The following is a 13,457-nucleotide window of genomic DNA, read 5'->3' as shown; positions in this document are numbered from 1 at the left end:
GAAATGTTTAGCATATGTTGAAGTTGCTGCTCCTGATGCAGTGGCTCATCTCAGATTTGGCCAAGTTCTTCTGTCCAAGGAAAACTAGATTCAACCCATTCCTGGAGAGAAAGAGACTCAAATCTTTCTGGGCTGGGTCACTTACCTTGGTTAAATCTGTTCTCCACCTATTCTACCAACAACCAAATGGATGGACATAGCTGAAATAAAAATCACGCAATCACACTGAACGGTATCTCACCTCAGGTGGGCCTTCAGCATTGCCTAGCCATTCTACTGCTACATTTCCCCTAATCCATTTACTCTCTCTTTCCCCAAGACAGCTACAATGTTTCACACATTCTTAGCCTCTCATCGAACCTCCAACATGTGTTCCCACCCCTGCCCCCACCACAACCTGAGCCTTAGGAAAAAGGGTATTTTTTTCCTAATGAAATATTTCAAACAAAGATAGATACAGAAAATAATATAACAAACAAACATGTGCCCATCACCTCACCTTGCCAAATCTTAACATTTTGTCATCTTTGCTTAATTTATTTTACAAAATTAAACATTTTACATACAGTCTGTACCCCTCCATGGGGCTGGCAGGAAAGGGCTCTCATTGTCAAAGTTCAAAGTAATTGATCATTGAAAAAATAATGATCACATTAAAAACAACACTTATATAATAGAGATACATATTGAAATACTCATAAATGAAATGATATCCTGTCTAGGATTGGCTTCAAACACATCCAAGCTGATGTTACAATCATTAGGTGAATTCCTGATGTGGAATTTAACATTTGTATGGTGCCAAAATAATATCCCAGAGATTTTTTTCTGATTGTAAGTGGAAATGTTAACTTTAGAATGGAGGTATCAGGCTAATCCACGGGTCAATTTTAGTGTCACTAAGGATGGGATGGCCAGATATTATCTGCCCCTGATATGATAAGGGACTCAGCATCATCTTTGATATATTTTAGCCAAAAAACTTATTTAACTTGAATCTAATCAGAACTTAGGCATATTCAATAGCATGGGATATTCTACAGGACTACAAGCCAAATTTCTTTCACCAAATGAGTGTCAGAAAAAAAGGGACTACTCCATACTGAAAGAGACTATGGGCCTAAACAACCAGATGCAATGTGCAGTCTTAGGTTGGATTCTGATTTGGACCAACTAGCTACAAAGGATGCCTTTGAGGCAATTAAGAAAATTTGAATATTACATTGATATTAGGTGATATTAACTGGATCAGGTGTGCTAGTGTCATTTTGTTTATGTGGGCAATTTTTTTTAAAAGATGACTTCTAAAGTATATGGGAGTAGACTGTCATGAAATTTGTAATGTACATTAAAATGCATCATCATAAAAAGTGTGTTGAAAGAAAAAAGTGAAAGTAGCAATGCAATTCTAAGAATAATTTTCTAACATCCACTCACAAAAATATTAAATTCTTTATATTAAACACATGAAAAAGAACACAAATGTATCTGTCTTTTAAGATTCATCTCAAATTCCGCCTCCTTCATCAAGCATTACTGAAGAGTAGGAAGCTTGTTTACTTTTTTATCCACTGGGTTGCTCGCTCCAAGAGCATAGAGACTTCTATCTTGATCTTTATATTTTCAGCTTGTAGCTGAGTCTGGTAAAGAATAAGAACTCAATAAATGTTTGTGAATAAATACGTGAATATTTCACATGGTATTATAATTATATCTTTATATGCCTATGTCCTCCACCAAACATAGTGTTGTACCACTAGGAAAGAACAAAGTTTAAGAAATTTTCTGAAATCTCTCTTTCTTACCCTTCCCTGACCCTCACTAGTGCCTACCAAAGAGTCTGTGATAAAGTGTATTTGTTGTTGAATTGAATTAGGCAAAAAGATGCAATAATGGAAGCAATTTATTATTTAACAGAACGTGGAGATCTCAACCAGAACCTAGTTTTTACTGCTCATACTAGGGTTAGTGATCTTAAGATCCTCTGGAATATATGAAGCTTCTCCCCATTTGTGGCTGCTGCTTGTTAGTTTTTCAAATGAAGATGCAGAAAGTAGGCCGGGCGTGGTGGTTCACGCCTGTGATCCCAGCACTTTGGGAGGCTGAGGCAGGTGGATCATGAGGTCAGGAGTTTAAGACCATCCTGATCAACATGATGAAACCCCGTCTCTACTAAAAATACAAAATTAGCCGGGCATGGTGGCGTGTGCCTGTAATCCCAGCTACTGGGGAGTCTGAGGCAGGAAAATCACTTGAACCTGAGAGGCGGAGGTTGCTGTGAGCCAAGATTGCGCCCCTGCACTCCAGCCTGGGCAACAGAGTGAGACTCCGTCTCAAAACAACAACAACAGCAACAAAGATGCAGAAAGTCTGTTTCTTATGTAGAACCTATTGGTGACAATAAACTTGACATGTTTCTTTGAGTGCACAATGAGTATAGAAAGGACAATTTTATTTCTTCCTGCTATAGGAGCTGAATATGATGATCAGACCAGTCAAAGGGAGAAAGAAGATGATAAAGTCTTTCCTGGTGGAAGCCATACATATGTCTGGCAGGTCTTGAAAGAGAATGGTCCAATGGCCTCTGACCCACTGTGCCTTACCTACTCATATCTTTCTCATGTGGACCTGGTAAAAGACTTGAATTCAGGCCTCATTGGAGCCCTACTAGTATGTAGAGAAGGTAAGTGTATGAAAGCGTAGGATTGAGATGAAATAAGCAGAGAAGTACAAACAACTGAATCTATCTATAACAGTTAGCATTTGTGTCCCTTCACCGGAAAGGGGTTTCTTTACTCCAGCATCATGCTCATGGAAAGGAGAATAATCCAGTTTCTGAGAGAAGCAGATATGCATTCTATATAACCACAATAAACTCTAAGCTGGGATCAGGAGGAGCTGAGTTCCAGAATTAAATCTCTCTCCTCAAAGCATTGCTATTTTCCTCTTCAAATCTGTGGGCTTTATCAGTAGTGATTTCTACTATCCTCTGCCTTTTGCAAACTTTGAGCTAGGTTCCTTGAAAACTTCATGGAGGTAAACACATCCAAGTATGTGATCAATGGCATATAGACTGGTTCAGGTGGTTAGTTTGTCATCTGTAAACCAAAAGTATATAAAAATCTAAGAAAAGTCAGCATTTATTTATATGTTACTGAAAATTAACTAATTTGGATTGAATTAATATATTCTAAAATAATTCTAATCAAACCTGTTTTTAATTTATACCTTAGCATAAATTAAATTAGGGAAGTAAATTCTGCATAATTTGTTTTTTATCCTATTTTTTATGGTGAAATCAGCTTCACTGTACCTTTTTCTTGTTCCAGTTATCTTTTACTGCATAACACCACAATTTAGTGGCTTAAAACAACAACAATCACTTATTATCTCTCATGGTTTCTGTGAATCTCATGGAATTTGGGAGTGTTTTGACTTGGTGGTCTATCTAAGTGTGTCTCATGAGGCTGTAGTCAAACAGTGGCTAGAGCTGAAATCATCCCAAAGGTGACTTTATTCACATGTCTTTAACCTTGGCTTGATGGTGCTCTCCACATGGTCTCTCTCACATGGGTTTTACAGGGTAGCCAGACTTCTTATATGGTCCTGAGATAGCCCATTAGAAGCTGTTTCACGATTTCTAATGTAACCTTGGAAATCACTCACATAACATACATTCTAGTAGTTAGAATGCATCACTAAGACCAGTCTATAAAGGGAGACTCCACCTTTTGATGGGGAATAGGCAAAGAATTTATTAACAGGAATCACCATACTCTTTCTGAATGGTGATGATGAATGTGATTCAAAAAAAAGATGGGAGCGGGGAGTGGAGAAGATGAGAAAGGTTTGTAGTTTATAATAGTTTCAGATGAAAGTATGATTTCTCATATACTGAGTTCAGTTTCATAGTCATAATTAATGAGAAAGTGCCAAAACCACAGTGTGTTATTTATGGGATGTAAAGGCTAATGGAACAATGAGATCATCAAAACATTAGTGTTTACATATGACATATAAAGAAATAAGTTAAAAACCCAAATAATTCTTCGACACAGAGTTGAACTAAAGAGTCTACAGAGGTTCTAGTTCCAAGTAAAATGGATAAACACACTCCACCCTTTATTTCCCATTGAACTTAACTATAAAACCTTGACAAAATGCAAAGCCCAGATATTTAAAAATTTCTAAAAAGCAAATAGAACAAGTATATAGAGAAAAGACACTAGAATTCAAAGTATTACCAAACTTGTGGGGAGTATACCTTTTTCCTCACTCTAGTATTCCTTAACCTGAATTAAAACATAACTGGAGACTTGGAAGTGAGTACTATGTTGCAAAGAGAGCTCCAGGACAAACCCTCTAGGGTTTCAAGGAGTGGGAAAGGTAACTATAAATGCTCAGAGAGCATGGGAGGGGAAATCCCCTAGGGTTTTTGTCCTCTTTTCCACCATTCTCTCAAGCTTCAGTCCCAGGTTGCCTGTGACAATGACGGTGGCTGGCAACAGAAACCTGCAGGAGTAAAAACTTAGGGAGGGGAACATTATTCTTCATTCAGTACAGCTACAGATCTAAGACATTGGGGGAAAAGCACATTACTTTTCTCTCTGTCTTTCCCCTTCCATTGCTTGACCTTAGCTATGATGTAGTTGTGGAAGTTGGAAGCTTCTTGTTAGAAAACCAAAAAAGGGAGTTCACAGAACTGGAAAGTTTATAGATGACAGAGAGAAAAGATCCCAGGAAAGTAAACCCATAAAGTTGTGAATTAACTCCTGGATTCACCCCCAACCTACACATCCAGGTATGTAGTTTCAGTGTCAGATCTGTTTTAAACCCTTTGCAGTGCCATTGAGTCCAACCCAGTGGCCAGTCTGGTGCTTGAGGGGAAATCTCAGTTTCATAGTCTTCAGCATGTTCCATTAGCCTTTACATCCCATAAATAACACACTGTGGTTTTGGCACTTTCTCATTAATTATGACTATGAAACTGAACTCAGGATATGAGAAATCATACTTTCATCTGAAACTACAGCCCACAGAATTCCTTAAAACATGTCTGATGGCTGAAAGAAAAGATAGAACATTGTGAGATAGGTTTTTTAATGTATGGTAGGTATAATACATAAAAGAATCATAGCATAACAAGAGGAGGGTAAGGAAAACTTTATGGTCCATTCAACTTCATTCCAATTCAAATGGTAAAATGTTGACTCTAAGTAGATGATAGTGAAAGGTTAAGTATGTATTTTGTAATCCCTAGAGCAACCAATAAAAAATTATACAAAGAGACATAGTAAAAAGTCACAATAAACTAATTACAATGGTTTATCAAAAATGTTCAAATAACTCAAAAGAAGGCAAGTAAGGAGAGATGAAAATCAGAGAGAAGAAGCAGTAAAATAATAATAAAATGATAGGCTTAAATCTAAACATATTAATACTTATATTAAGTGCAAATGGCTAAAACACACCAATTAAAAACAGAGATTAGCACACTGGATATAAAAGCTTGAACCAATTATATTTTGTTTACAAGAAACTCATTTCAAAAGTAATGATATAGGTAGGTTACCAGCATAAAGATGGAAAAGGATATATGATGCAAACATGAATATGAAGAAAGTTGAAGTAGTACAAATCTGTAATCAAAACACTGATTTTTGCCAGGAGTGCCAAAACCATTCAATAGGGGAAAGAATAGTGTCTTCAATAAACAGTGCTGAAACAGGTGAATATCTGCATGCAAAATACTGATTGAGTATCCCTTACCTGAAATGCTTGGAACCAAGAACGTTTCAGATTTCAGATATTGGAATATTTGCACATATATAATGAGATAGCTTGGGGATGAAACTGAAGTCTGAATATGAAATTCATTTTGGATATAAGTCCCTTCCTAGTTATGTGATTGGCAAATATTTTCTCCCACTCTACAGTTTGTTTTTGCATTCTTTTAATGGTTTCTTTTATAAAACAAGAGTTATATGGACAAACACATGAAAAGATGTTCAACATCATTAACCATTAGGGAAATGCAAATTCAATCAACAGTGATGTATCTATTAGAATAGCTAAAATAATAATATAAAATTGCCAAGAATGCTGTCAAGAATTCAGAGCAACAGAAAGTTTCACAATGCACAATGGTATAGCCATTCTGGAAAACAGAACGGCAGTTTTGCTGCTTGGTAGAGAAACAGTCTCTGGCAGTTTCTTATAAAATTAGATGTACACTATAGAGGGATAGCAGGAGGGAGTTCTTTTTGGATATTGAAATGGATCTGTATCTTGATGATGATGGGGTTTCATGAGCTTATATCTTTGTTAAAAGTTATAGACCTATACACCAAAAGAAAAAGAAAAGTCAATTTCACTATAATTGAAAATTTATATAAAAGTAATTAGAATGTTTTAAGACAGCTTTATATGTATTTTAAACGTGTCTCTAAAGTTTTTAATCCAGTACTTCTGGTAAAGATGGCACAGGGTCTTCATACTTAGCCATTTTTCCATCCTCCACCTCAACCCCAACCTCGCTGAAAACCAACAGCAAAGATAGGTAAACCATAAATAGAGAAAATCGAATAGGCATGGTCAAGCTGAAAGAGAAGATAAATATTTGTGGACCAGAAGCAGAACAGGAACTGTGAGTAGTAAAAGGGGTGGAAATTACAGGCCAACTGAGATCTGGGTCAGGAAGCCAGCTGCGGTAGCCAAGGAGTCAGGATGGCAAGGATAAATAGTGCTCCCCATCAGAAGGACCTGGAACCAGGTGGACTGAGCGCCCATATCATAGAGTTGGGCTCTTCTTCACTTGAAAGAGAGCTGAGCACAGCTGCTGCTCACTCTTTGTTTAGGGCCATGGCTTTGTGGAAACTCAGGGTCCTAGAAGAGGGGAAAGCAAACCCAGTCCTAGAATAGGAACTGAACTAAGTTTTCTCGGTTCAGTGGGCGAATCTGCAATATCCTCAAGGTTTCCATTGGCCAGTATCTCCAAAATTCCATTCTAGGGTATGATTTGCAAGATAAAGAATAGTGAACACATCCTTTTTTTATTAATCAATGATCACAAGGGACAGCAAAGATCACTATAGTTCAACAAAGTCAGATTTATTGGCTCATGGCAACAAGAGACTGTGGACACCTCCCTAAACAAAGGGAAATACTGTATAGAGTTAGTAAAGAATTTTGGGGAAGGGTGGAGGTTAGGTGATATTTAAATGAAGCAAAGTAGAGTTGTGTGTCAAGAAATAACCGTGAGGTCTAGACTGTGAAGTGTCCTGGTTAACTAAAAAGTTAACATAGACATGAAATGTTAAGTCAAGGCACCCCTTACCTGAAGCTTGAGCTTTAAATTGAGCTGCTTCTTTGTGTGAAAGTAATTTAGATGACCTAGGAAAGAATGAGATGTTTCATTCTTGTTGCTGTTAGTTCAAACATTTCTGGCAGGCTGTGAATTCAGAGAACAAACAACTCAATTGAGTAAGAAAGCAAGAGATAATCAAAGCAAATAGTTGGCGTTCAGTGAGTTTATACAGTGGCAATGTGTCCTTGGGAGAAATGGTGTTGTTAACTCTGCTGTTAGCTTTATCTATGTCTCTTATCCCAGCCTGATGAGTAGCAGCACACATATTGTTGCTTTCTTAGTCCAAGCTAATTTTTATTTCTAAGCATTAAGGGTGCGAGAGAGAGAAAGAACGGCAAAATGTCATAAACAAAAAATCCTTCTACGCAAAATAAGCCTGCAAACAAAAGTTCCCAGTCAAATTAAAAAAATATATAATGCTAAGAAAGATAGCCAATAAACTCAACAGTTAAAGCATGAAACAGACTAGTTTGTTCCATTAAAAACTTTAGCTATTGATATACACGGAATTCATTTAAAATGTGAGTATAATTAGAAGCACTGTGGGCTATTGAAAAAAATATCATGAGTATAGATGTTTAATATGGACAATTGTTATTTTACTCAAAACTTTTAATTTACAATTGCAGAAGTATGAAAAGTTACAAGAGTAACAGAAATTATCTATAATTTCACTATTATCACACAGTGTATGAGGGCTTGTATTTTGTAAATGTTTTTAATTTTTTTCTTTAGTAATTCATTTTTATCATATTTTACACAAGTAGTGGTCTTCATCAGAGTTGAAATAAAAAAATTCTTTGCTCCAGATAGTTTTAGAAACACTGGTATAGGAGACCTGACATCAAAGCAAAGTTAACAAGAGACAGAAGACTACATTTGTTCTTACTGTCAAGTAACTGATGAAGAAGTGTCTCCTCCTAGTGACAATTTCCTACAATGAGATTTTTTAAATAGAAGATAAGTGTTCTCACTTCTTTTTCAGGGAGTCTGGCCAATGAAAAGACACAGACCTTGCACAAATTTGTACTACTTTTTGCTGTATTTGATGAAGGTTAGTGAGTCTTAATCTGAATTTTGGATTCCTGAAAGAAATCCTCTGCTACTATTAAGAGGAGGTGATTATAGAAAGATCATAAATTACATTACTGTTCAGGAATGAAGGAGATGGGGTTAAAAATGAATTCCAAGGAAACGAAACGTAACCTCAGTTCCGCTGGCTGCCAGGTAAGAAGACAGAGGATCTGGATAATGGACTGGCCTCATCTCCCTCATTAAGACCGTCAACAAATACTTTGGGCTCTACTTTCTAAATACTTTCTCTTATCTTCATCTATTATTAAGTGCACAACCTTTGGCAAGTTATTTAACCTCTCTGTGTCTCAGTTTCCTAAACGGAAATAATAGTACATTTTTTCATAAGATTGTTGTGAGTGCTGAGTGATTTCATTTAAGTAACCTAGAGCACTGTGTGAAATCACAATAGTGATTTCACTCAATAGTGTTAGTGCCTCCACCTCCTCCTCCTCCTCCTGATGTAACAATAACATAATATTCTTCTCGCCCCCTTATCAATTTACATTGCCATCTTCTTAATTGAGGCCCTCATGATCTGTCTCATAGCTCTCAAAGGAAGCTTACTGAAGTGAGTATCTGATCTTGTCACTCTAGCCTCTAAAATATTTCAGTTTGCCAGTTTCGGTGGCTCATGCCTGTAATCCCAGCACTTTAGGAGGCTGAGGTGGGCAGATTGCTTGAGCCCAGGAGTTTGAGACCAGCCTGGGCAACAGGGAGAAACCACATCTCTAGAAAAGAATAAAAAAATCAGCCGGTCATGGTGGCAGGTACCTGTACTCCAGCTACTTGGGAGGCTGAGGTGGGAGGATCACTTAAGCCCAGGAGGTGAAGGTTGCAGTGAGCTGTGATTGCGCCACTGTACTCCAGCCTGGGTGATAAAGCCAGACCCTATCTCAAACAACAAAACAAATAAAATAATTCAATTTCAAGGTGTAGTGCAAAATGCATTATCTATTCCCTGGTGACATTTCCAGCCTTGTTGTGTTCCATTTCCTGCCTTATCTTCCATGTCACCCAAACATGTAATGCTTTTTCTTGCATGAGACCTCTGCTTATGCAGTTCCCTCTGCCTAGAAAAATCTGTCTCCCTCTTTACATTAAGTAAGCTTCTCCTTTTTCTTTAAGTCTGACTTACTTCAGTTATCCCCTTCCTTAATTCCTTCTCCCAGGATGACCTCTAGTCTGAATTAGATGCCTGCTTATATTTCCACAGCATCTTGAGCTTACTCCTTATCATACTATATCAGTATTTTCTACTTTACTTATTTAATATTTATCTTCTTTGATCTCATATCTTTTTCCCTTCAAGCAAAGTGAAATTTCTTCTCCTCTCTGCTCCCTATAACACCCTACTCTCATCTTTATTCTATCACTCTTTACTCTTTATTATAATTATCAGCTTCTCTGACTATTCCAGCTAGAGCGTAAGCACCTTGAAATCAGAGGCTGTATCTTCCTCTCTATCATCAGTGCCTATAATCAGTAGTGCTAAATAAATATGTGTTTGAATGAATGAACAAATGAATGGCTGCCTCATAAAGTTGTTGAAGGACAAAGGGGTAACTCCAGGGAGTCACTGTTCAATCGTATTTCCAGAGCTTCAGCCCTTATCAATTTCAGAGACAATCATATAAGCTGGGATGAAGCAATTATAACAGAGACAGGGACTGACAGACAGCCTTTTTCCTAGGACAATTTTCTTTTTTCTTTTTCTTTCTTTCTTTTTTTTTTTTTTTTTTTTGAGATCAAGTCTCACTCTGTTGCCCAGGTTGGAGTGCAGTGGCACAATCTTGGCTCACTGCATCGTCCACCTCCCAGGTTCAAGTGATTCTCCCGCCTCAGCCTCCTGAGTAGCTGAGATTACAGGCACATGCCACCATGCCCGCCTAATTTGTCTATTTTTAGTAGGGATAGGGTTTCACCATGTTGGCGAGGCTACTCTCAAACGCCTGACCTGAAGTGATCTACCTGCCTCAGTCTCCCAAAGTGCTAGGATTACAGGTGTGAGCCACCGCGCCCAGCCCCTAGGATGATTCTCATAAGCTTTCTTTTAAATAATTCAGCTAATAAAAAGAACTGAATCCCGATGCCTCAAGCTAACCAAAATTCTGTCTTCTATTATTATCCGTTCCCACTTATTGTCATGGACAAATGGAGGGAGGGAATATCAGTTCGAGCAAGGGATGTCTGCCTTTAGATAATTATCTTCTCCCTCCCTCACACTGACTTTGAGAGGATAAGTGCTGTGTGCCTACTTTGCTGACAAAAATGCTTAAGGTGTGAGCATGCTGGGAGCGGGGAAGGAGAAAAGGGAGGCGGTCATTCATGAGAGACATACTTAGCTGACTCTATCTTTGCCTTCTCTCTCATCAGGGAAAAGTTGGCACTCAGAAACAAAGAACTCCTTGATGCAGGATAGGGATGCTGCATCTGCTCGGGCCTGGCCTAAAATGCACACAGTCAATGGTTATGTAAACAGGTCTCTGCCAGGTATGTACGCACCTGCTCAACAATCCTCAGGGTCTTCCAAATTCAGCAGCAGAGTTCTGTACTCCAGTTCACAAACAGCTCTGCATCCCAGAGGATATAGCCCACTGAATACTTTAAGATCTCTGGCCTCTGGGGATCTTAATGTATAGTAGGCAATTCCTCTTTTGGTCACCTGAAAATGAAGGCTTACCCATGTACATACAGCCCACAGTCAGATTTTTCTTTCCTTTTCTTAAATGTGAGTGGGCAACCAAGGATGAACAGACATTTAAAAAGAACCTAAAATATGGAAGGGATATGTAAAGATGAACAAAGAAAATAATAATCCCAGAATAAAAAAATCTATGGTTCAGAACAGAACTCATCAGAAGCTCTTACTACTATTTTCATAAAGATTCAAGAAGATACTGCATCAATAAAGTAACAATAAGATGACTTCCAGTTTTAAAATAGGGGCATAGAGGCAGGTTGGCTTTACTCCCTCCCACAGAAAACCAAAACCAAACATACAGCACCAATATCTATACCAACAACAACCCAGAGCTCACATGTGAGGATGAGACAGTTCCCGGAGCCACAGAGAAGTGAAAAATCTTTGAGAATCAGACTTCCACATCCATGACTCTCCTTCCTCCCATTCTGCCCAGCACCAAGTGTATGGAAAATCTCCCCTCAACTCATGGTTTCTACACTGGAAAAAGTGACATTGAGGTGTTCAACCAGCTTCTCCACCTTCTTGGGTTCCCTGGGGGGAGATTTGTCCTTGCCTTAACCCACAGAAAACATCATGACTGTCTGAAGGCAGAAATATCCCAGAGTACAGGCAGAGACAAATGAGGGAGGAAGGGCTACCATCCCCAGCCCTGGAAATTCTGCTCTATAACTTCGCCAAAGGACATGCAAATTCAGAATGGCCGTGCAGCAGCACCATGCTGTAGCAGGTTTATCCTGCAGGTCACCTTGGCATGAATCACTAGCTGGCCTTCCAATACTGCTAAGATAATCCCTTTGGGACCTCACCCACTTGGGACAGGCAGGGCTCTGACCACTTACTAGAGCTGAGGTGGCTGGGCGCGATGGCTCACACCTGTAATCCCATCACTTGAGCTCACCACAATAACAATAGGAGATGACTACTACTGTTAATTTTATGCAGTTACGATTTAATACTGGATCTTTACATTTGTTTACATTTGTCCCAACTGGCACCTTCATCACCCCCACCCTCCCCACCCCAGACTATGGTAACCACGATTCTACTCTCTATTTTCACAAGATCCACTCTTTTAGCTCCCACACATGAGTGAGAACATGTGGTATTGCCCTCCAGCACCACCTATGTTGATGCAAATGAAAATATTCTTTTTTATGGCCAAATAGTATTCCATTGTGTATATATACCACTGAACTGTACACTTAAAACTGGTAATGATGGCAAATTATACATGTATATTTTACATCAATAAAAAGAAATTTAAAAATAAAGTAACAATAGGATTCTATGAAAAACAATCATAACAAAACGTAAAAATTAGAAACACAATGGTCAAAATAGAAACTCAATAGAAAGTACTAAGAATAGATAAAATCTTTCATAAGGTCAAACAAAATGTGGTTGAGAATATAGTTGACCCTTGAACAATGTGGGGGTTAGGGGTACTGACTCCCTGCACAGTCAAAAATCCATGTATATCTTTTGACTCCCCCCAAATTCAAGTACTAATGACATATTGTTGACCAGAAGCCTTATCAATAACATAAACAACAAATATTTTGTATATGTATTATATACTGCATATTTTCAATAAAGTAAGCTGGACAAAAGAAAATGTTATTTAAAAAAGCATGGGGAAAATACATTTACAATACTGTACTGTATTTGTAGACAACATAAGTTTCTCATCTATTTATAAGATGAATCATCAGTCTGAAATGGTGGGCAACCACAGCTGCAGACCTCAATCTATACATATCAAGAAATTCAGTGTTTTCTTGTACACTCATGACTTTTCTCTGCTTCTTGGGAGTACATCCAGCATCATTAGTGGCACTTTATATGGGTCCCAAGTATCATTCAAAGTTTATGGAGAGATGAAATGCTTATGCAGAGATCATTAGCATCATGCAGAGTTTTAAGCGGATGCCTGCAACACTTGAGCTCACCACAATAACAATAGGAGATGGCTACTACTGTTAATTTTATGCAGTTACGATTTAATACTGGATCTTTACATTTGTTTACATTTGTCCCAACTGGGAATGGTGCCATGTATGGTTGTAAGTATGTAAGTTTTTATAAATTTCAACTTTTTATAATAGAATTTTGTATATTTTATGGTAATAAATGATAAAATAGTCTATTATCAACATATATATGTATATATAAGTGCATATACATATATATTTTTTTTTTTTTTTTTTTTTGAGACGGAGCCTCGCTGTCGCCCAGACTGGAGTACAGTGGCGTGATCTCGGCTCACTGCAGGCTCCGCCCCCCGGGGTTCATGCCATTCTCCTGCCTCAG

The 13,457-nt window shown here is 38.0% G+C and overlaps 1 protein-coding gene across 2 annotated transcripts in view; it reads left to right on the top strand.

Annotated features, from left to right (window-relative positions):
• F8 (coagulation factor VIII) overlaps positions 1 to 13,457 on the top strand; it is a 218,037-nt gene that overhangs the window by 40,231 nt on the left and 164,349 nt on the right. For both annotated transcript variants that reach the window (XM_063634645.1, XM_055269168.2), the window contains 3 exons: positions 2,471 to 2,683; positions 8,352 to 8,420; positions 10,817 to 10,933. In XM_063634645.1, the coding sequence (XP_063490715.1) occupies positions 2,471 to 2,683; positions 8,352 to 8,420; positions 10,817 to 10,933 (399 nt within the window). The remainder of the gene's footprint in view (positions 1 to 2,470; positions 2,684 to 8,351; positions 8,421 to 10,816; positions 10,934 to 13,457) is intronic.

This window comes from Symphalangus syndactylus, chromosome X (genome assembly GCF_028878055.3).
Source record: "Symphalangus syndactylus isolate Jambi chromosome X, NHGRI_mSymSyn1-v2.1_pri, whole genome shotgun sequence".
In the NCBI taxonomy this organism is placed as follows: Eukaryota; Metazoa; Chordata; class Mammalia; order Primates; family Hylobatidae; genus Symphalangus; species Symphalangus syndactylus.
The sequence above is the reverse complement of the archived record's forward strand: the minus strand, read 5'-3'. Positions and strand labels throughout refer to the sequence as shown.